A 22283-nucleotide genomic window follows, 5' to 3' on the forward strand; every position below is an offset into this window, starting at 1 on the left:
CTTCCTCCTAGGTTCCCCTCGTCCCTGGCAGAGCATGAGGCTCACAAAGTCCTTGCTCAGACTAAACATTTGAGCAGTAACTAAAACCATTGGCGTTATCAGCGCTGTTCCCAGACCAAAAGTCAAAAACACAGCAGTGCACCAGCTACTAAGAAGGAGAAAAATGACTGCTACTGCTGAACCCAGGACACAGCTTCAATCATAGAATCCCAGATTGGTTTGTGTTGGAAGGGACCTTAAAGCTCCTCCAGCTCCAACCCCTGCCACAGGCAGGGACCCCTTCCACTAGAGCAGCTTGCTCCAAGCCCCTGTGTCCAACCTGGCCTTGAACACTGCCAGGGATGGGGCAGCCACAGCTTCTCTGGGCACCCTGTGCCAGCGCCTCAGCACCCTCACAGGGAAGAGCTTCTGCCTAAGAGCTCATCTCAGTCTCCCCTCTGGCAGGTTCAAGCCATTCCCCTTGGCCTGTCCCTGCAGGCCCTTGTCCCAAGCCCCTCTCCAGCTTTCCTGCAGCCCCTTTAGGCACTGGAGCTGCTCTCAGGTCTCCCCTTGAGGAGCCTTCGCTTGTCCAGGCTGACCCAGCCCAGCTCTCTCAGCCTGGCTCCAGAGCAGAGCTGCTCCAGCCTTATGAAGTCACTGGATCTGCCCCAGATGCAGTGGGGACAAGTCTCCACCTCACCCAGCTCCTTCCTTCGTTGCTGAGCTCTGCAGATTGCTGGTGGATCAGCACTGGGTCATGTCCACATCCAGGAGGTGTTGCTGGCATTTGGAATGGGACCCATGACTCATTACCTCTGCTAGGACTTGGCATGTGACCTGGCACAGCCTCCAGTGAACTGAGCACTTTGTTCTGACCCGTTGCACTTCCCCACTAGCTAGCTGCCCTCTAATCTCCCCCCAGGAAGGGATTTTCCTGTCCCACACCAGCTCCCTGTGCCTTGGTCCCCTCAGCAAGCACCGGCAGGGTAATCATTTACTTCCTGCCACAAACCACTCCTGCGGACTCCTCCTTCGACCTTCAGACTGAATAGCCAAAATAAAAACAAGAGGGGGGAGAGGGTGCTGGTACCCACTGCTTCCCGAGCTAGAGCGTGGCAGTGCCCGCCACAGCCCAGGAGTGTCTCCTCACGTCTCGCTCCCTGCAGGTAATGCTGGTTTGCTTTCTCTCGATGATCTTTCAGCGACTTTTTGTGACTTTACCTTCTCTCAGGGATTTCCTGAGCCCCTCTGAGAGAAGCAGAGTTTTTGTAAAGGATGTAGGGACAGGCCAAGGGGAATGGCTTGAACCTGCCAGAGGGGAGACTGAGATGAGCTCTTAGGCAGAAGCTCTTCCCTGTGAGGGTGCTGAGGCGCTGGCACAGGGTACCCAGAGAAGCTGTGGCTGCCCCATCCCTGGCAGTGTTCAAGGGCAGGTTGGACACAGGGGCTTGGAGCAAGCTGCTCTGGTGGAAGGGGTCCCTGCCCGTGTCAGGGGTTGGAACTGGATGAACTTTAAGGTCCCTTCAATTCAACCAGTCTGGGATTCTATGATGCATTCCTTGCTGCCAGGGAGCCATCTGGCCCACAGGAATGTTGTTCCCAGGGATCCTGGGTCAGGGACTGGGAGGCATTGGGTTCACTCAGCTGTGGGTTTGTTTCACAGCTGTGGAGGAATCCAAAGAGGAGATCAGCAGCTTTCTTGCTCCCCCTGGAAATACTATTATTGGTGGAAAGTTTCCTTGCAGTAATTGTGCCTCCCCAGGCACAGTTTCCATCAAAGGAGCTTCCATCACCCTGCTTGTGCCTGCAGCCCCACATAGGCTTACTGGGGAGCAGCTCTAGGCTGCAGTGGGCTTTTGCTGACAGCACACAGGAAGGTTCGCTTTGAGGAATTTCAGGTTGCTTTGGCTGTGTTGTGTGTCCCTGGCTCCATCCTTGCGGTCACTGTGGGCCTGGTGAAACTGAGGGGTACTGTACCCGGCATCCCTCTAACTAGGCTGCTCCTGCTCAGTGCCAGAGTATGAGAACAGAGATGGGCTCAGCAGATTCCAGCACAGATCTGCTGCTCTTGCACAGGGACTGATGGGTCCTGACAATACCTTGAGTGGTGTTTGGCCCATTTTGGACTGGGATGCTCACTGGATCCAGTATATGTAGCTCAGCTGGAGGCAGTCACACCAGTTCCAGGTTTTGCAATGAGGATAAAGAGGGTTGAAAACATGCATGCTGTGCAGTGGAGCTGGAGCCAGCTGGTTTCAATGGGATGGGATGTGGATGGAGTGGTGCACAGGGGAGGCATTCCCAAGACACTTTGCCCACCAGCTTTCCTAACAAACCCAGCACTGTGCCAGCAGTGAGGGGCCTGGTTTCAGTGCAGCTCTCCCAGCCGTCTCTGAGTTGCTAAGCCCTGTTCAATCCATCCAGGAAATCACCTCCATCTTTGTCCCCACCAGCCTGGTCACGTCCAGGGCTTAAGCTGTGGGTGGTGTCCCTGAGCATGCACCCTGCATCAGACTGACCAGCGCTGCAGGAGGAAAGAGGTGCTCATCTCCAAAAAACAGTTGGGTTTTTAAAAAGGGCTCTAAATCATAGTCTGTGATATGTCCAGGAGAGGGGAGGAAGCAGGAGAACTGCATCTTCCCCAAGCACAAGGCTGGTCAGGCAGCAGAGGAAGTGTCCCTTAGGGTCAGGCTGCTTCCAACTGTGTGTTATTTATTCACTGAGACTGTGCTTACACATAAAAAACACACAGAAGCAAGAAAGTCTCAGTCAACTAATTTAATGGCAGTAATATCAGGCATTTATTCCTCTGAAGACATGAAGGCTTTACAAAAGAGTGGTAATATTCTTCCACATTCATATTTGTAGAAACAGAGGCACAGAAAGTTGCAAGAATTGCTCAAGCCCACTTTAGATTCTTCAGAATACAAACCTGATCCCCAGCAGCTTCCTCTTGGCTCTTTTTACCAAAACATGGGAAACTTCCTGGTACCCCTGTGGAGCTCTTTGGCAAAATGAAGGGCAGCGCCTGAGGCAAAGCCCAGCCAAGGCCTTGGGAAACGGAGAGCAAAATGTAGAAGAAAAAAAAAGAAGGAAAAGGAAAAAGAGACATCAATTTGATAGGTGGACCACTCGGTGGATAAAAAACTGGCTGGATGGCTGCACACAAAGAGTTGTGGTCAATGGCTCAATGTCCAGCTGGAGACCTGTAACGAGTGGTGTCCCTCAGGGATCGGTGTTGGGACCGGTCTTGTTCAACATCTTCGTTGCTGACATGGACAGTGGGATTGAGTGTGCCCTCAGCAACTTTGCCAATGACACCAAGCTGTGAGGTTCGGTTGATATGGTGGAAGGAAGGAATGCCATCCAGAGGGACCTTGACGCGCTTGTGAGGTGGGCTGATGCCAACCTTATGGAGTTCAACCAAGCCAAATGCGAGCTCCTACACCTGGGTGGGAGCAATCCCAGGCACAGCTACAGGTTGGGCAGAGAAGAGATTCAGAGCAGCCCAAGGAGAAGGACTTGGGGGTGTTGGTCGATGAGAAAACGAACATGAGCCGGCTTCAGTGTGCGCTCACAGCCCAGAAAGCAACCGTATCCTGGGCTGCATCAAAAGGAGCGTGACCAGCAGGGCGAAGGAGGTGATCCTGCCCCTCTCTCTGCTCTTGTGAGACCTCACCTGGAGCATTGTGTGCAGTTCTGGTGTCCTCAACATAAAAAGGACATGGAACTGTTGGAACAAGTCCAGAGGAGGCCACGAGGATGATGAGGGGCTGAAGCACCTCCCGTATGGAGACACGCTGAGAACACTGGGGCTGCTCAGCCTGGAGAAGAGAAGCTGCGTGGAGACCTCAGAGCAGCTTCCAGTGTCTGAAGGGGGCCTATAAGGATGCTGGAAAGGGACTCTTCATTAGGGACTGTAGTGACAGGACAAGGGGTAATGGGTTCAAACTGAAACAGGGGAAGTTTAGATTGGATATAAGGAAGACTTTCTTTACTGTGAGGGTGGTGAGGCACTGGAATGGGTTGCCCAGGGAAGCTGTGAATGCTCCATCCCTGGCAATGTTCAAGGCCTGGTTGGACAGAGCCTTGGGTGACATGGTTTAGTGTGAGGTGTCCCTGCCCATGGCAGGGGCTTTGGAACTGGATGATCTTAAGGTCCTTTCCAACCCTGACTATTCTGTGATTCTATGGAAAATAAAAAAAAACTTCAAAGAACCCCCGAGGTCACCAACAGTCTGTTTAGTCTTTCATGAACCCTCTTAAGGTGAAGAAATAGGCTCTGACCTCTAAAGAATATCCTAACCCTTATCCTATCCTGTTCTTTACCCAGCAGAGATAACTGAGTAACCAAACATTTCAGGTCACCTTTCACTGCAGGTTGATGGAAATTTGCTTTGTCCTCTCTAGAGAAATATTTGTTTTCATCTTATTTGGACCTTTCACTGCAATTCAATTGCTCAGGACTGTGTGATTCCACTTCAGTGATATTTTATGATTATGGTTATGGGTATTCCTAGATAAGGAGATTAAGATAGTACTCCTTTCCCTGTAAAACAGTATATTTGCATAGCATATAAAGGATTATAATAGAGAGAGAAGGGTGCCTCTCTGCATGTAGAGACGGTGGACCTGTTGACACTGGATGTGTCCTGCCCTGGAGAAGCTGCGTATGTGGCTTCCCCAGGGTGAGTGGCACTGGCCCAGGCTCAGGGAGGGACCAGGCTCACGTGGTGGGGATCACAGAGCTCTCCACCTCTTGCAGAGCTTGGAGCAGTGAAGACAGCTTTCCTCCCTTGAGGGGAAAAGGAAAATGTTTCCAAGCACAGGCCACAGCTGGCGGCTCTGAGCTGCGACAGTTCAGCTGAAAAAATCACCTTTCTGTAGCCTTGCTCTCACCATGACCTGATCAAGTCCAGCACAGGCAGAACACCTGCACAGAAGGGCTTATATTGCCTGAGAGCTGCTCATCACTGCTGAACCCAGGGCCAGCAGAGGTTTTCCTGGCATAGACATGTCCTCTGGAGTGCAGGGGACACCTTCCTGCACATAAGACCAACAAGACCAGCAGGTCTCTGGTTTCACTGGAGTTGTTTAGTTTTGCTCAGGATCGTGCAGCTGGGCAGGAAAATGGACCAGGGCCAGTCCTGGTGGTAGGGTGCACAGATAGGAACGTGTGCCTGCATGCCTGTATAATGCATGTGCCCTGCAAGCACTCCCACTGCCAGCAGCCCCTTGTGCTGGCACTGATGTGTCCCGCTGCGGGCAAGGGACAAGAGTGGCTGCAGGCTGCTGCTGGCCATGGCCGTGGGTGCACAGGGGCTAGGTGAGAGGAAAGGCCTCACCTCTTGCATGTGGGGAGGGCTGCTCAGATGGGCAGCATGCTGGAGGCTAACCCTGATCACCACAGAGCTGCTGCGAGGGCTGGAGCAGCTCTGCTCTGGAGCCAGGCTGAGAGAGCTGGGCTGGGTCAGCCTGGACAAGAGAAGGCTCCTCAAGGGGAGACCTGAGAGCAGCTCCAGTGCCTAAAGGGGCTGCAGGAAAGCTGGAGAGGGGCTTGGGACAAGGGCCTGTAGGGACAGGCCAAGGGGAATGGCTTGAACCTGCCAAAGGGGAGACTGAGATGAGCTCTTAGGCAGAAGCTCTTCCCTGTGAGGGTGCTGAGGCACTGGCCCAGGGTGCCCAGAGAAGCTGTGGCTGCCCCATCCCTGGCAGTGTTCAAGGCCAGGTTGGACACAGGGGCTTGGAGCAAGCTGCTCTGGTGGAAGGGGTCCCTGCCCATGGCAGGGGTTGGAACTGGACGAGCTTTAAGGTCCCTTCCAATCCAAACCATTCTATGATTCTGCATGATTCAACCTGTCCCACTCAGGTCCTCCATCACAGGGAAAACTGCTTGCCCAGGACACCTCTCCAGGCAGTTATAGAGATCTCCAAGGCACAGCCTTCTGCAGCTGCCCCAGGCATCTGGTGGCATCTGATATTAAATGTCCAGGTGAAGAACTGCCCTACGCTGGGGATTTACTGGTGGCCCATGTCTTCCTGTGCTTCCAGAGAATGTCTTCTGTGCCAGGGAGCCCCTGGTGCTAGGGCAGTCACTCTGGGTACAGGGAGGATGAACTGGGTCTCAGGTCCTCAAAAGCATCAAAACCCCCAATCCTTTTCCGAGAGCAGAAATCTGTGAATTCAACAGTTGTAAATTTCTTCAGCTGCACAGAAGTCAAACAACCAGCCAGTGCCACACAGTCCTCTCCCAGTGCCCTCCATCCCAAAGCACTTTCCAGATGAGTGCAAGGAGAGGGGCACCGGGGCAATGGTGAAGCACGGATGGTATCCACCAGGCTGAGCACTGGGTGGGTGCTGTCCCACCAGGCTGAGCACTGGGAGGGTGATGGAGCCAGCCCATGTTCCATGTTCCAGCCCATGTGTATGTTTGCACTTCTGGCTGGCAGCAGCCAGCACTGCACCCAGCAGCCTCTTCCTACTCTTACTCCTGTGCCCTTCACCTTTGCAGCCAGAGAGACACCTGCATGCTCTGCTTCCTGAGGATGCCCGGTGCTGGCAGCTGAGCTCCTTCCCCAGCCATAAGGAGAAGGGACGATTTTGGCTGGCTTTATGAACATGGCCTGGATGGAACCCTCCTCCACCCTGGGGAGAACAAAGGGTAATGCTCCTGGCTGGTCTGGTGTCACTGAGCTCCCACAGGACCTCCAGGAGGCCCAGGCAGTGATTTGAGTGTGATGGAGGTGGTGGCTCTGCATTGCACCCCTGGTGCAGAGCTATACCCAGGGTGTGCACAGCCCTGAGTGTCAGCAAGCCTCACTAATGGAGGGAGCAGCATGGCCAAAACCAACCCAACCATTGCTTTGTACACCAGTATCTATCACCATTACAGGCGACACTCCAGAGTAGAGATTTTATGCATTCAAAGCCAGGTTGGAGCAACCTGGTCTAGTAGAAGGTGTCCCTGCCCATGGCAGGGGGTTGGAACTGGATGAGCTTTAATGTTCCTACCAATCCAAAACAGTCTGTGATTCTACAGTTCTACGATTCTAGAGGGTAAAAATTTTCTTTCCAGGATTATTCTGCTTCCTCTTCTTTGGATAGAAAATGGGATTTTAATTAAAGATACCTTTCTGTGGAAAAATAAAATCAAGTAGATTTTGTCAATAATACAAAGGGGTTTTATTGAAAGAAACAAAAGCAGAAGATACTGAGTTAAAAATGCAAGGTAGCTGCTGAAAGTATTCTGAAACTTGACCATTTTGAAGTAGAGGCAAAACTAGAGAAAATAAAAACATAATAGGAGATATTTTTAAAAGCTGATGATCCTCATAGCTTGAGTTTTTTGGCTGAGGAAAAACCTCAGGCTTTAACCTGAGAGAGAATGACATTTCAAGCAACTTGCTGCTTCCTCTCCCTTATTATGCATGGCAATGAGCACATCAAGTGTTTGAGATAGTTTTCTCCTGCCAGCTGCAGTCCTGGGTCAAGGACCTGTGCTATGGCAGGGAGGGCTGCCCACACCTCTGCCTTCCCCACTCGCACCTCCCACTGCACTCACTCCACAAGCTTTCCCCCGCTGCACCTGTGTGCAGGCGGAATTTACAGGAAACAACAATGGAACCAAAAAGCAACTGCTTTACTTTTAACAAGGAGGGAGAAGACACCAGCCTTTCTCGGACACCTCCTTTTGCTCGAAGCTTAGTCTCTGTTCTCTCAAACCACCGCATGCCTCCAGCATCAGGTTTTCCCTTCCACCCATGTTTATGTTTGCATTTAATATGCACCAGCCTGTCTACCCTGGGCTGCTGTCTTCCTGGGTCGGTGAAGGACACTGGAAGGAGCAGCTTCTTCTGGGTTTGACCTGAACCAAGAAACAGTTCTGACCTTCCTCCAAACCACAGGACGGGAAAAATTTCCAGCTTACTGACATGTCAGAAATTGTCCTGCACCCCTGAGGTGCCTGCTCCTTCCCACCACCTGCACCCTTCCCTCCTCATCCAAAACCATTCCTTCCTCCCTCCCTCCAATTGTCACTCCTTGGGTGTATCTAGCAGGTGTCTCTTCTTTTTCCACAGCTGATGTGCTTTTCCTGCTCTCTTTAAAGGGCTGCCATGAGCCAGCAGCAGTGGTATTGTGTGTTTGAGGGGGTGCTGTGGACTAAATGAAGTGCTGCAGGAAGCAAAGCTATTCCCCTCTGAGAGTCAGGAAAGAGCCTTGGGTTCCTGGTGTGTCAAGGCTGTCGGCAGCAGGGTGGGCCGGTGCAAGGATGGGCAGTGTTGGGGAGGAGGGGTCCCTGTGCTCACTGGCTGTGCACTGCTTCCCATGCTTCAGGACACAGTGTTTGCTGGTGGATGTGCTCCCAGGTGTGTTTGATGCTTTCTTTTCTGTTTTCATGGGGTTACTTTTCTGCGATGTGTTGTGAGCTTTACCCACCTGCTGCCGTCTTCCAGCTCTGCATGGGGTTCTTCTCTGAAATCTGGAGGGTTAGTTGTTTGTGAGCTCCAGCTTGGCTATTGCTGGGGCTGGTAGTCTGGGGTTTGCAGAGCCCTTGGGGTATAGGGGAAAAGATCTCCATGAGAAAATGGGATGAGCCAAGAGCTCTGTGGGGGGCAGCTAAGAAAGCTTCCACAAGTGGAGAAGTTCTTTAAAATCTTTCCTGACTTTTTATTGACTTGCTGTGTGCTGTAGTGTCCCAGTGGATACAAAAATGTTGGAGCAAGGCCAGAGGAGGCCATGAAGCTGCTGTGAGAGCTGGAGCAGCTCTGCTCTGGAGCCAGGCTGAGAGAGCTGGGCTGGGGCAGCCTGGAGAAGAGAAGGCTCCTCAAGGGGAGACCTCAGAGCAGCTCCAGTGCCTAAAGGGGCTGCAGGAAAGCTGGAGAGGGGCTTGGGACAAGGGCCTGTAGGGACAGGCCAAGGGGAATGGCTTTAACCTGCCAGAGGGGAGACTGAGATGAGCTCTTAGGCAGAAGCTCTTCCCTGTGAGGGTGCTGAGGCGCTGGCCCAGGGTGCCCAGAGAAGCTGTGGCTGCCCCATCCCTGGCAGTGTTCAAGGACAGGTTGGACACAGGGGCTTGGAGCAAGCTGCTCTGGTGGAAGGTGTCCCTGCCCGTGGGAGGAGTTGGAGCTGGATGAGCTTTAAGGTCCCTTCCAACACAAGCTATTCCAGGGCTCTATGAAAATGGAGTTGAGTGGGCCTGGAGTTACCCCTTAGATCTTTAGCAAGGAAAAGCTTGAGTTTTGGGGGTATTTTTGGCCAGTAAAAGCCTGTGTATATAAGTCCTCTTTTCCACCTTCCCTTGTGCTCCTCATCTGAGCTGGAACTGGGGTGTCTCCCCTATATGCTGCCTGCAGCCCCTGGGCTGGATGAAAGCTGTGGGCTGCCTTAGTGCTTCTCTCTCAATCTTGCCATTCCAAAACCTGTGCTTCCTCCAAAGCATTACTTGCTGTCCCAGTGACAGTCTGCCTGGTCTCCTTGCCTCTCCATGCTGGTAACTAGCCCTTCCCAGAGTGGGAGAGGATGAGGCACTTGCTTGGAGGGGTTTGCAGTCTAGGTTAGGTAGGAAACGATGCTGAGAGCAGTGACATCAGGGAGGAGGGTGGGAGGCAGCTTGCAGATGACGAGTCTATGAGGTTGCCTCTCCGTGCAAGGTACGCACTGCATTAGTAATGTGTTTGCAGCAAATAGTGCTGGGCTGGCATGGGAATGTGGGTCACCACTGGCAGAATTGTTGAAGGAAGAGGGAGCTGCTTGTGCTGTGCTGGGAAGAAAATGTATGTTACTGAGGGATGTTTGGTGTGGGGAAGATTTTAGCTGCAGTAATTGCTCCAACTTGTAAGTAGCTGCTTTATATTGTGTGAGTGGTTGCCTGCTGCTGGGGAGATGCCTCTGGTCAAGGTGTTGGGAGTGAAATGGTCTTTGAGGAGGGGGTGTGGGATGTGATAGTTTGTGTTCCTGGTGTGTAACAGTTACCTCATATCAGAGAACTCCTAGACACACTCGCTGATGCTCTCTGTGGCCCTGGTCATGCTTGGAGCATCCCTGCCACCCCAGCAAGCACAAGGAGGGATGCAGCCAGGCATGGATAACCAAGGATTCCAGCGTATATTCATGACCTATTTCTGATTCTGTTGTTCAGTGTGTGTGCACTCGGGAAATCTTTGTATTTAGAGAGTACCGTTTGTTAGTGATAAGGAAAAGCTTATTCGATTGCTTGGGAGATTTAAACCAGAAACTTACTTGGCTTTGAAGGTGGACTCAGGCTGGGGAAGGAGGCTCTGGGCCTGAATAGAAAATGATAAGGGATGGGGACATACATATCCTAAAAATGTGCTTGGTACAGAAAGAGACTCACCCCAGAGCAAGTACATTTAATGAAATAGCATTTGTTGGAAAATGCTGCTCTTGGGCAGCAGGGACCAAGAATGGAGCAGAATGGGGCTGCTGGAGGGAAGCATGGATGGGCTGCTAGGCTGCGGTACTGGGAAAAGCCCCTGTGGGGCTGCAGGCCCAAGCTTGCTGGTCCAAGCCCCTCAGAGCAAGTTGGGACTTGTCCTGCATTCTGCACTGAGCACAGATTGATGTGTTTTTTTGGCTTGTCCACATCCTGCCCAAGATATCCACCTGTGCCCAAGCCATTATTTTCCCTGAATCTAGGAGCAGAACAGTGTCAGTAGCAGCAAGCTAAAGCTGAGCTTGTGGGAGTTCAGATTTGGAGTGAACAGGCTGCATTAGCTGATGGAGCTGCATGTATGGAGTGAGATGAAGTGTTGAACTGTGCAGGCTTGGTTGGGCTGCTAAGCAGAGATGGCCTTGGGCAGGGGTGGGAGCCCTCACCCCTCTAAATGGTGCTGCCACTTGCACCTTGGGTGTTGTTCCACATGTCCCTGTGTACCCCTGGCCATCGCTTGTGCCACCCTCCTGCCCAGCACTGAGCCTTGAGTGAGTGCTGCCTGCTTTGGGAAGCATGGCTGATGTCTCTCTGCGGTGACCATGGTTGTGGCCAGCCTGCCCAGCAGCCTGTGGGATACCTACAGCCCCAAGGCAGGCACTGGATGACCTTCAGCCAGTGAGCCAGACTCTCAGGGAAATAAGGACTATACCCAATGGGAGGAGATGGAGTTGGTCTGTCTGGGCGCTGCCTGCATGTGTCCCTGCTAGGGCAAGTTTCTATATCTGCTGCAGGGCAAAGGCAGGATCTCAGACAAGCCTGATATTATAAACTCTCACTGAATGCTTTGTGGCTTTTCTTTGAATTCCTGCTTTCCCTTTCATGTCCATTCAGAAACTCTAAACCTACAGCCTGTTTTTTGGCTCCTTGTCAGATCTGCACACAGATCCTGAAGCTGCTGGTGCTGCCTGGCTTAGTGGCTCTCTGGAGTGCAGGTCCCTCCATCTTGCAGATCCTAGGAACAGGAAGAGCTCTGTAAATGGGCTTGTGTTCACCTGGAAACTTCTTGTTCTACGAGCCCCTTGCCTGGGGAGATAGGGTCTGGCAGTTGGTGCCTGCGGTTCCTTGGTCTGTAGAAGAGCTACTGCAGGATTACAACTTGTGTGTAAAGGCCCCACCCCCACCCCCCGCTTTTTTTTTTAGGGGGATGAAGGTGGGGAGCATGTTTCCTATTTCTGTGAATGTTTTGATTCTTTCCTTCCAGTAGCAAAACTAGGGCAGAGCCAGGGAGTGAAAATGAGTCTTGGCGTTTTTTATCTAGTTCCAACCAAACCCAGGAACCCCCCTGTACAGGCTGCACTTCTCAAGCTTCTCTCTTGCTCAGCCTGTGCAGTCGGGAGCAGGATCAGGACTTTGACTCTCTCTGAAGGAGGCAGTGGTGATGATGACAATGGTTGGTGGCAACTGCCTGCACATCTGAGCAGAAGAGATGCTCTACGGTGGGAATCCCAGCTTCTGCCTCTGGCTATGTGCCCTCGGGCAAGTCAGTTCCTTGTTGTGGTGTGTGTGTGCTGGCTTACCTCCTGCAGGGCCCTGAAAGGTTTCGTTCATGTCCCTAATTACTCCCAGAGTCCTGAATGAAAGGGGCAGGGGATGTGCCAAGTGTGTGACTAGCCTGGTACATGATCCTTGTGAGCACTCTCCTTGTCCCCCCGGGAGACCCGAGGTGGCTCAGGGAGGCAGCAGTGGCCCTTTAGCCCAAGTTCCCTCTGCCACAGGAGAGACTGTTTTGCGGCACTGATCCCCATCCTGCGAGCTATTGAGGGCTCCTGGTGGGGCTGGGAGGGGAGCTGTCCTGGTTCCTATAATTTCCTGGTTATTTTGGTACTTTAGTGGAAGGGGGAGGAGGGTAGCTGTGAAGAGAAAAGCAAGGTCAGTGAAGAACAAACGTGTCTCTGTGCACTTGTGATTGCGCTGCCAGCTAACCGGAGTTGGTTCTCCAACTTTCCTTACAGAACTCATCAAGCACGGCCGGGAGAGGATAGGACAAACCATCAAGGCCTCCGGCTCCAGGCTCTGCTCATAGTGAGTACGAAAGCCTTCCAGGGATGAGAGCCCTTTAAAAGCTCAGCCCGATAGCCCCTGCGCTGGCTTGGCGGTGGATGGAGCTGCCTGGCACAAGGCAGATGTGGGCAGTGCCTGGGGACAGCTGCCAGTGCCTGCTGCCAGCCTGGCCACCAACGAGGGGGCTCTGGGATGGCCTGGGGTCTGTGCATGGGGGTGCAGAGAGGGAGCACCCACAGGTGAGATGAGGGGAGGCTGGTGGCATCTTCAGGACCCCTTTTTGGAGGGGGCAGACAGAGGAGTGTGAGCTTTCAGAGTATCCCTGCTGTGTATGGGAGCTTTGTGTGGCTGAGGGACAATGGACAAAGCTCTGGGGCAGGGGAGAAGGGAGCAGTGTGTGGGGTTTTCTTTCCCTGGACACCCCCCCCCCCCCCCCCGTCACCTCTAATCCTGGCTTTTGCAAGGAGTTGGGGGGGAGCCCTTAAAGGGAGGAAGCCCTGGGGTGGCAGGACCCACCTCTCCTCACTGATGCTGGAGCAGGTCAAATCTGAACTGCCAAGTGTTGTTCCAGTCCAACTGCTCCAGCAGCAGCTGCACTGGGTAGATGAGAGCACTGTGCTTTAATGCCTCCACCGGTATGGCCAGCGCCTCTTCTCTGGGCTGTCAACAGCCCCAGCCAGACGTGGTCTGCCCTGGGTGGGGGAATGGCCCCCAGCTGCTGCCAGCCTGGGGGTGCGGTGGTCGGACCTGGCTGGATCCCCCTGAATGCCCTGTGGGACACTCACTGGGTGGCAGGGCTGGGAGCAGCGGGATCTCTGTGCACTGGGACAGGGGCTGCATCTGCCTCGAGAGGGGCCTGTCCCATCCAGGAGAGCTACAACCTTCTCTGGCCCTGGGGCTGTGCTGCTTTTCATGTGTTAGCTCTCTGACCAGTTTCTGCTATTGCAAATCAAGGACTAACTGTGGCATCTAATATGCTTTTGCTTGTTCACACTCCAGCCTCCTGTCAGCATGTGTGTATCCACTGTTCCCTGTCTCCCCCAGAGCATGTGCATCCTCACCCCTTAGGAGCAGCAGTGCTACCACAGGGGTAGCTGGGGGTCTCTACTGAGGTATCCTGTGATGGAGGGGAGCAGTTTCTCTCTTGGATTTTGTTTTCAATATTGGCTTGCTCTTCTTTTCCCAAGTGCTGAAAGAGTTGCCTTTTTAATGGATCGCTCCCGGAGCCCAGATAAAAGCACCCAGGTGAGATCATAGCTCTGAGCCCGCAAGTCTTCACCTTGGGGATGCAGAGGGGTTAGTGACTGTAGGAGAAAAGCAAGGAGGAGAGCCTGTGTTAGCCTGCCAAGAGTCTTGCTGCTGCCTAGTCCCTGTGGATTATGCTGGGTGGAGGTAAAATGAGAGCAGAGAGGACCTATATAGCCTTTTGGACAAGGAAAAATGCTCCCAGAGTCTGGGGAGGGGAAGATTCCTGGGGGGCAGGGAGAGGAGGAAGACCATGTGTGTATGTACTGTTCTCACTGGGAAGAGAGAGGCTGCATCTGTGTGGTGCTAGGTGTGCATAATGCCACTTCCAAGGCTCCAGACCTGGCAGTTTTGGGGCTCAGCAGGAGTGGGCAGAGGGCTGCAGGGTCTGAAGGCAATGCTCATGTCCTGATGCAGGAGTGTTCCTCTATGAGCTGTGCAGAGGACTTCTTGCTTAGCCCAGCCAGTAGGGAATGGCTTGTAGTCTCAGTGCTGTGGTGAGCAGCCGAGACCCACAGTGGCTTTCCTCTGTCACAGCACAACAGGTCCTAAAAACCTGAAGTTGGGGCCAAGCAGTTGCTTAGTAGCTTTTATTTGTGCAAGTATGGGATGAGGACTTCAGCACATACTCTAGCTTAGTAAAGCTTCCAGCTTGGGAATGATACAGCTTTAGCACATAGCTTTGTTCTCCCTTCCCCCTCACTTCAGTTGCCAAAGCATCCGCTGTGCCTCTTGCTAATGGGTATTTAATAACTTTGCAAGTGATACTGTTTTGAGGGAAGGAAAGCACAACCTGCAGCATTGTCCTTGTGACTAATATTATTGTTATCCTCTCTAGCCTCCAACACCAACTGACAACATCAACCTTGGACCTTCCGCTAACCCAAAGTAAGCTCCCTGCGAAAGCCAGGTAGGGTGTGGGGCATGCAGTGAAGAGATCTGGCAGGGGAATGTAGTTGGCCCCTGTGTCTTGCATGGGTGGTGTCTGCAAAATCTTAACAATTGCATTACTTGGCTTTTAATACCATGTGTATCAGCAATGCATTAGCTTTCAAGACATTCAGCTATAGCTGGTCTCTGTTATCATAATTGTCTTGTCCAAGTCTGCAGCCCCTTGTTCTGTATCTCTTCAGAGGTAGTAAGGGAAGATCTTCCTCACCCCTGCTGGCTCCATGACTACATTTCTCTAGAAACAGGGATAAACTCTGTCCCCTGTAGAGGTGTCACTTGGTCCCACAGGTGCTTTTCTCTCCTGCAGTGCTCAGCAGCAGGTTGAGGGGTTGCTCACCCTCTGCTGGCTGCACTGATATAGGCAGTGTGAATCCAGTGCTGGCCGCAGATTAGGGTCGCCCATCTGGTGCCCTTTAATCCCTTCCACAAACACTGGTGGTTCCTAAAAGGAACTCTGCCCTGATGGCAGTGTTGCTGTTGCATATTTCTCTCCCAGAAACATTAACTCGTTTCTTTCTTGACCGACAGTGCCAAACCAACAGACTTTGACTTCCTGAAGGTTATTGGCAAAGGAAGCTTTGGAAAAGTAAGTGGGTTTGTACAGGTGGGCTGGAGCTCTTTAGAGGTGACTTAGAAAGAACTTTCTTGCTGAAGGAGTTTCTAGCTGTGTCCTTTGCTTGTACCTCTCCTGAAGAGCTTGTTCTGAGTGGGACTGGGAACAAAAGAGACTGGAGATGAGAGTCTTCATAGTCCATTCTTTGTGCTGTCCTGCAACCTCCATAAGGACACAAGTGTGAGGTATCTTATGCTCAGGGTGGTGATGGCAAGGAGCAGTACTTGATTCAAAATAAGCTTCAAACTTGCTCAGCTAGCAAAAATTCTCCAGGCAAATCTGTACTTTGAGATAGCAAGGATTCATTTTAAATAGGGCTGTCTGCAGATGCTCCAAAACTATTTTCTACTAGATAAGTAAAAGGTGTATGTGGATGTGTCATGAACTCTCTTCTGGCAGTGAGAAAGTGCTGGGAAATTGGAGGACTGGAGCTATGTCTTTAAAACTTTGTACTTGACCCTCTGAAGCTGTATTCTGTGTATAGTCACTCACACAAGTGGGGAGCTAATGAGGAAGCACTAACCCAACAGAAGGTGAGACTGAAATCTATTAACAGGACCTTCTGTTGCAGGTTCTTCTGGCGAAACGCAAGTGTGATGGGACTTTTTATGCAGTGAAAGTCTTGCATAAGAAAACCATCCTAAAGAAAAAGGAGGTATGTCAGCTCTCCTTGGCTACTTCTGTAAATAGTGGTCAGGATATGAGCCATCCTGGTAATGCAACTGAGGTATCTTGTGGCTGGTATTCATGTAGACAACTCACAGGCTAAACATGCATTTCTCTGTGCCACGGGATCATGGAAAGAACTGAGATGATGCAGGTCAGACAGCAGAGAGCAGTTCCTTTCCTGGGGCTGAAACTTCCATGTTTTGAAAACAGCAGTGAGCCCCTATGGCAGACTGGACCCTTGCCTGAAACTCTAATGCCATGCCTGCTTTTTGATAGCAAACCCACATCATGGCAGAACGCAATGTGCTCCTGAAAAATGTCAAGCACCCCTTCCTTGTGGGACTCCATTACTCTTTCCAGACCTCGGAGAAGCTTTACTTTGTGCTTGACTATGTAAATGGAGGAGAGGTGAGTGCACTTACAGGCTTTATTTCAATCCTTGATCCTTCCCAAACATGCTGCTATATTGCCTAAAACTGTTTCTTGTCACAAGATAATGATATTAAAGTACAGTGTTCCTTTAACTGCTACCAAGAACAAGCCAGGAGTAGTGGTATGCTATCTGTCTTGGTTGAAGCCCAGACAGTAACTCAGAACTATGCAGCCGCTCGCTCACTCTCCCCCTTCTTTCCCCCTGCTCCCAGAGGGATAGAGAGGAGAATGGAAAGAATGTAACTCCCACGGGTTGAGATAAGCACAGACCGGTAACTAAGGTATAACACAACCAATAATAAGGGAAATAACAAGGGGAGAGAATATGAAACTAAAAGGGGAAAAGAATAAACACAAGTGATGCCCAATACAATTGCTCAGCACCCGCCAACCAATACCCAGACCGACTCTAGCAGTGATCTGGGCCTTCCGGGTAACTCGCCCCCATTTCTGTCCTGGACATGACGTGCTGTGGTATAGAATATGGCTTTGGCTAGTTTGGGTCAGCTGTCCTGCGTCTGCTTCCTTCTGGCTTCCCATGCCCGTTCTCACTGGCAGAGCATGAGACTGAAAAGTCCTTGATCAGGGTAAGCGCTACTGAGCAACAACTAAAACATCAGTGTGCTACCAGCATTGTTCTCAGACTGAAGTTGAAAACACAGCACTGCACCAGTTACTAGGAAGGAGAAAAATAACTTACAGCTAAACCCTGGACACTATCTCACTTGTAAATTGTGTGGTATCTTGCTGCCTATGACCTGAATCCAAGGCAAGGATAAAGGATACTGAGAAAAGAGACTGTTAGGGATGCTTTAAAATCCTATGGAGAATATGGAAAATACTGATGCTGATGAGCTCCAGGCAAAATCCACTTGTGGGCCAGCTCTGGATCCTAGTCTAATGCTTGGGTGATGCCACTGCAGTTTGCTAAATTTCTTTTTTTGTCCTGTAAAAACTTTTTTTCAGGGTTTTTTTTTTTTTCCTTGTGATACCTGAAACTGGCTGTGAGATAATGTTAACACAGATGTCTTGCCCAAAGACAACTTGTATGGAGGATCTTAACAGATTTAGTTCTGTGCATGCACCACTTCTCATGGCCATACTAGCACTATAATCAGCCTGTGGCTGCTAGGAAGCTTAATTAAATCAGCAGATGACCGTTTGTGGGGGAATGAGCTCTTAATTGAGAAGAAGACAAATGAAGCAATTTCTAGAAGGGTGTTTAGATTGCTTAAAGTCACTTGGTTTGGGCTTATTTGGTGCTGTTCACGTGCTACTTGCTGCAAATCAGTTTTCACTTGAGTAGCTGGGTTTCAGGCTTGCTCCAGGTATTGTTCAGGTTTTTTAGAGAAGAAATGATCCACTCTCTCATCTGCCTGTAGCTTTTCTTCCACTTGCAAAGGGAGCGCTGTTTCCGTGAACCCCGGGCCCGATTCTATGCTGCAGAAGTTGCTAGTGCAATTGGATACCTGCATTCCTTAAACATCATTTACAGGTAAGGTGCTGCCAGGGAGAACATGGGCACCAACTCTGCTCAGCCCAGCTGTGTGCAGTGCTAGGGAGGAAAAAGGAGTCACTACGGCCCTGCAAAATGCAGGACTGGAACTGCTGGAAAATCAACTATCCTGACAAGATAGTGCTGTTGGCACTTTATCCTGCAAGAGGGGTGCTGCCTGCATGGGTCTGATGGGCAATAAATATTTCTAGCCTGATAGTGAAAAGGAGAGAGAACAGTGAAGTGTAGAGATCTAGAATAAACCTGGCTCAATAAGCAAGAATTTGTCACTGTAACAATTTATGCATAGATAATACAGGCTAAAACCTGATCCTGTATGACAGGGTCTTGCTATGTTTGCATGTGTCTGTATTGATACCTAGCAGTGATGGGAGTCCATACTTGGGGAACACTGTGGTGAACTGGACTGGGGAGTTTTGTTAGCTCCTGTTCTTAGCTGATGCTGTTTCAGATCTGGCTTCTTTAAATATCTGGACAAATCTGCTCAAACAGCATTTTTTTGTCTTGCAGGGACTTAAAACCTGAGAACATTCTCCTGGATTGCCAGGTATATTCACAGATTGTGCTGCCGGCCTTCTGGCTTTAAAACCATCAGGACTATAAACAGATGAGCATGGTCCTGCAAGCTGGGCTGTAGCTCACTTCACTGCATGTATTCTGTATGCATGCACCACTGCCCTTCTGTGCAGGTCCTGCAGAAGGGGGTGAGCCTCCGCTCCACAGAACTGTGCACCCAGGGCCCACAGCTTACTCCCAAAAGCTGGGGCCTGACTTGTGGGCAAGGATTGGGATGCTAAGAGCATGTCACTGCTGCTATGCTGGTGGTGATTGCTATACAAACTGGCTCTGGGATAAAGCAGGGGCAAAGCACTGCAGTGCTGGATCTCCTCGTAGCTATACAGTGGTAGACAAATAAATTAATCTAGGTTCAACTTTCTCTGTCAACTGCCATACTTGTGTTACAAGATGTCGAGAAGGTGAGGGAGGGGAAGCAGATGAGCAGTGGGGAATCAAAACATACATGAAATGCAACGTGAAGGCAAATGTGTGGCAATCCTGTCTCTTCTCTAGAGAAGGCCAAGCCAAAATACCTCTCTCTTTTCTAGGGACACATAGTATTGACAGACTTTGGACTCTGTAAAGAAGGAATGGAGCAAGAGGAGACAACTTCTACTTTTTGTGGCACTCCTGAGGTACAGCATGTGCTGGGGTTTCTCTGTGACCTGGGGCTGAAAGCCTTCAGAGACTTGCTGCTCTGGGTCTGACTTGCATGGGTGCTCAGCATCACAAAATATGGGCTCTGTGAATTAGACTATTGTGGGCTCTTTGAGGTTGTCAGCCTGAAGCTGGAGTTCAGATAAGGCCTCAGCAGTTTTACCTGTGACAACTGTGCTGTCGGGGTAGGGCACCCTGCATTGGAAAGGGCCAGTCTTGTGAAACTGGGGGTGTTTGAGGTGGCTGCGGAGACAGCCTTGACCCTGGGAGCCCATGAGCAAGCCTGTAAGCCGGCTGTTTACTTGATCTGATACCCTGGAGCTGCAGAACAGGGAGCCAGTTGGTACTGGCACACATAGGACCTTGTGCTCTCCTGTTTGTCATTGGTATGCAGGAGCTGCAAAACACCCTGTGCAGAGGAGAGTACCAGGCTCTTATCTGGAATGTGGACACTGCTCAGAGAGGAGGGGAGGAAATGCCTTTTCTCCAACACACCTCAGTTAGGGTTTGCTAAAACCTATCTCAGATTTGGCTTCTTGTGAGTTTTTTTTTTTTTTTCCTGCTGTTTACTGAGCTGGGGATTTTGGTAGTGTTTTGGCCTAGGTAATATAGCTGTTATGCTGTACTTCCTCAGACAGCATAAAGAAGGGTCTGTAAACAAGGTACCTTCCAGTATTCAAGCTGAGTAGAATGGGCAGGAATCTCCTGGTGGTAGCCCTTGGCTTTCAGTATGGACCCACTTGTACAATAGCAAGGCCTGAACCAAGCAGGACTGTTTCAATAAAATCATACAGAATTGGAGACTGGTTTGTGTTGGAAGGGACCTTAAAGCTCCTCCAGTTCCAACTCCTGCCATGGGCAGGGACCCTTTCCAGCAGAGCAGCTTGCTCCAAGCCCCTGTGTCCAACCTGGCCTGGAGCACTGCCAGGGATGGGGCAGCCACAGCTTCTCTGGGTACCCTGTGCCAGTGTCTCAGCACCCTCCTAGGGAAGAGCTTCTGCCTAAGAGCTCATCTCAGTCTCCCCTCTGGCAGGTTCAAGCCATTCCCTTTGGCCTGGCCCTGCATTCCTTTGTTTGTCATGTGGGGGGTTTGTTTGGCTTGGTTTTGGGGGGTTGTTGGTTTTTTCGTTGTGTTTTTTTTTGGGGGGTGGGAGGGATGTGTTTTTTGGTGGGAGCCTGATTAGTATACAAAGATAATCCTGTGGGAGACGAGGCTCAACGTGCTGCTTCAGTTTTTGTCTGTTGCTCTTGGTAGTGGTTGCTGGCAGTTTTGCTGCTTTCGACAGTCTTAAGGGGACTGCAAACTGCAGCCTTCTCAAAACCACGGGAGCCTCCTAAAGGTGTAACGTGCTAGTGCAGGATGGGTTTGATGGTTAGTTGTGGTGCGCGGCAAATCCTTGTACAAATCCTCTACAGGAAAAAAACCTTCTGTAACCCATAAAAACTTTGCGGGGTTTGGTAGGTAGCTTTCAAACTCTGCTCCGAAGCAAGTGGAGAATATATCAAAGCATAGCAGTATATGGATCTGTGTATTTCCTAATGCATTTGCTGAGCTTGAACTGCAGTCAGGTTTGCATACTTACGAGGACAAATCCCCTCCTTTGTAAGCTGACTAAAATATTTGCTGCCGACTCTTCTTAGTACCTGGCTCCTGAGGTGCTAAAGAAGCAGCCGTATGACAGGACAGTAGACTGGTGGTGCCTAGGAGCTGTCCTCTATGAAATGCTGTTTGGATTGGTAAGTTTGGAAGCAATCTGTTTTTACTTTACATAGAGTCATAGAACGGTTAGGGTTGGAAGGGACCTTAAGATCATCCAGTTCCAACCCCCTGCCATGGGCTGGGAATCCCCCTGGTGAGAATTTCTCTATGGTGGAGAAATTAATTTTGAAAGTAGTGGTGCGAGGTTGGTCTGATGTTCACATGGTACCTGTCACAGACAACTGAATCCAGAGTTAGATGGCATAGTTCAGCACACCATTGCCCCTCTGAACAGCGGTATGGCAGGTCTCCCTCATCTGCTTGCTGCAGGACTTGCTTTGACCTGCCATTCATTACAGTAGCTCATGTTTCGCATGGCTGCTTCTCATCTCTGTCAAATTAGCCTCCTTTTTACAGCCGGGATGTGTCTCAGATGTATGACAACATTCTGCACAAGCCACTCCAGATCCAAGGAAGTAAGACTGTGGCAGCTTGTGACATTCTCCAGGGACTTCTCCACAAGGACCAGAAGAGGAGGCTGGGTGCCAAGTCAGATTTCGTAGGTGGCCTCCATTATGATCAGGAGGGAGGATGGGTAGGAAACCTTTCTATTCTGAGCCTTTCTTTCATGACAACAGCACTACCTTGGAAAAAGCGTTCCATGCAGTTTGATATCTCTTCAGCCTCTGAAGAATGTATGGGCTTGACTTGGATTTCCAAAGGGAAAGATATGGTTGCAAACTATGACACCTATGTGTGATGGTCATCTCCCTTCAAGGGATTACTGGACCACGACCCTTATGTGTTAAGAATTTGCTATATGGTCCTTATGCAGATATGTAGTAGCTTCAACCACTTAATCCTATGAAACCAGCTAGCAGGTGCTGAAAAAGAAGGGTTGGCAGAAGACTGACTTTTCACCCTTTACTTTATATGCAGCTTGAGATAAAGAATCATGTATTCTTCAGCCCAATAAACTGGGATGACTTGTGCCACAAGAGGATAACTCCTCCATTCAACCCCAATGTGGTGAGTATTTCTTTTGGTATTTGTTATAGTAGTACAAAAGGAATCCCAGGTTGGGAACTGTAGATGCAGAGGTGCTGACTCCCTTGGAAGAGCAGCTGTGTTAGACTGAATACAAGTGGCTGGTTGGGGTCTGCACACTTGAAGTGACTGTGTGTGTCTGTTCCTTGGCTTAGGCTGGTCCAGCTGATCTGCGACACTTCGATCCAGAATTCACCCAAGAAGCCATCTCCACCTCCATCACCCACACGCCTGACTTAGCAGCCAGCACCTCCAGTGCCTCAGATGCGTTTTTAGGATTTTCTTATGCACCAGCTGAAGAGGGCATCTAGGTTTTACAAAGGCTTTGAGAAGTCAGATTTTTTTTTTTTTTTTAACTGAATGGGTTTTATGTGTGGGGGGTGTTGGTTTTGTTTGTGGGTTGGGGGGGGGTTGTGGGTGTGGCTTTTCTTGGTTTTGGTACTGTCCTTTTGCTCATGGTTAA

The 22283-nt window shown here is 50.6% G+C and overlaps 1 protein-coding gene across 6 annotated transcripts; it reads left to right on the forward strand.

The window, feature by feature from the left end:
• Positions 1 to 1107: 1107 nt before the first annotated feature.
• SGK2 (serum/glucocorticoid regulated kinase 2) lies at positions 1108 to 22158 on the forward strand. 6 transcript variants are annotated; one of them, XM_057414333.1, is made up of 14 exons: positions 1108 to 1145; positions 12385 to 12454; positions 13621 to 13678; positions 14517 to 14566; positions 15158 to 15215; positions 15814 to 15897; positions 16188 to 16319; positions 17726 to 17838; positions 18370 to 18406; positions 18966 to 19052; positions 20716 to 20811; positions 21177 to 21332; positions 21713 to 21802; positions 21976 to 22158. In XM_057414333.1, exons 3-14 carry the CDS (start codon positions 13643 to 13645, stop codon positions 22129 to 22131), a joined length of 1095 nt encoding a protein of 364 aa, XP_057270316.1. In that variant the 5' UTR covers positions 1108 to 1145; positions 12385 to 12454; positions 13621 to 13642; the 3' UTR covers positions 22132 to 22158. The 6 variants fall into 6 exon arrangements, with proteins under 6 accessions (XP_057270316.1, XP_057270313.1, XP_057270310.1 ...); XM_057414327.1 differs by lacking the exon at positions 1108 to 1145 and adding an exon at positions 8126 to 8207; XM_057414332.1 differs by lacking the exon at positions 1108 to 1145 and adding an exon at positions 9576 to 9629.
• The last annotated feature ends 125 nt before the right edge of the window (positions 22159 to 22283 follow it).

This window comes from Pezoporus wallicus, unplaced genomic scaffold (assembly GCF_028554395.1).
Source record: "Pezoporus wallicus isolate ANWC-B61680 ecotype Strahan unplaced genomic scaffold, APGP_CSIRO_Pwel_v1 contig_6631, whole genome shotgun sequence".
In the NCBI taxonomy this organism is placed as follows: Eukaryota; Metazoa; Chordata; class Aves; order Psittaciformes; family Psittacidae; genus Pezoporus; species Pezoporus wallicus.

What these genes read in the sequence shown, in the direction of transcription:
- SGK2 (XM_057414327.1), top strand. Translation starts at nt 8,144, where the DNA reads ATGAAGTGCTGCAGGAAGCAAAGCTATTCCCCTCTGAGAGTCAGGAAA. An exon ending in ACATTCTCCTGGATTGCCAG is followed by an intron (nt 18,407 to 18,965) that starts GTATATTCACAG and finishes TCTCTTTTCTAG; the next exon opens with GGACACATAGTATTGACAGA. An exon ending in ATGAAATGCTGTTTGGATTG is followed by an intron (nt 20,812 to 21,176) that starts GTAAGTTTGGAA and finishes CTGTCAAATTAG; the next exon opens with CCTCCTTTTTACAGCCGGGA.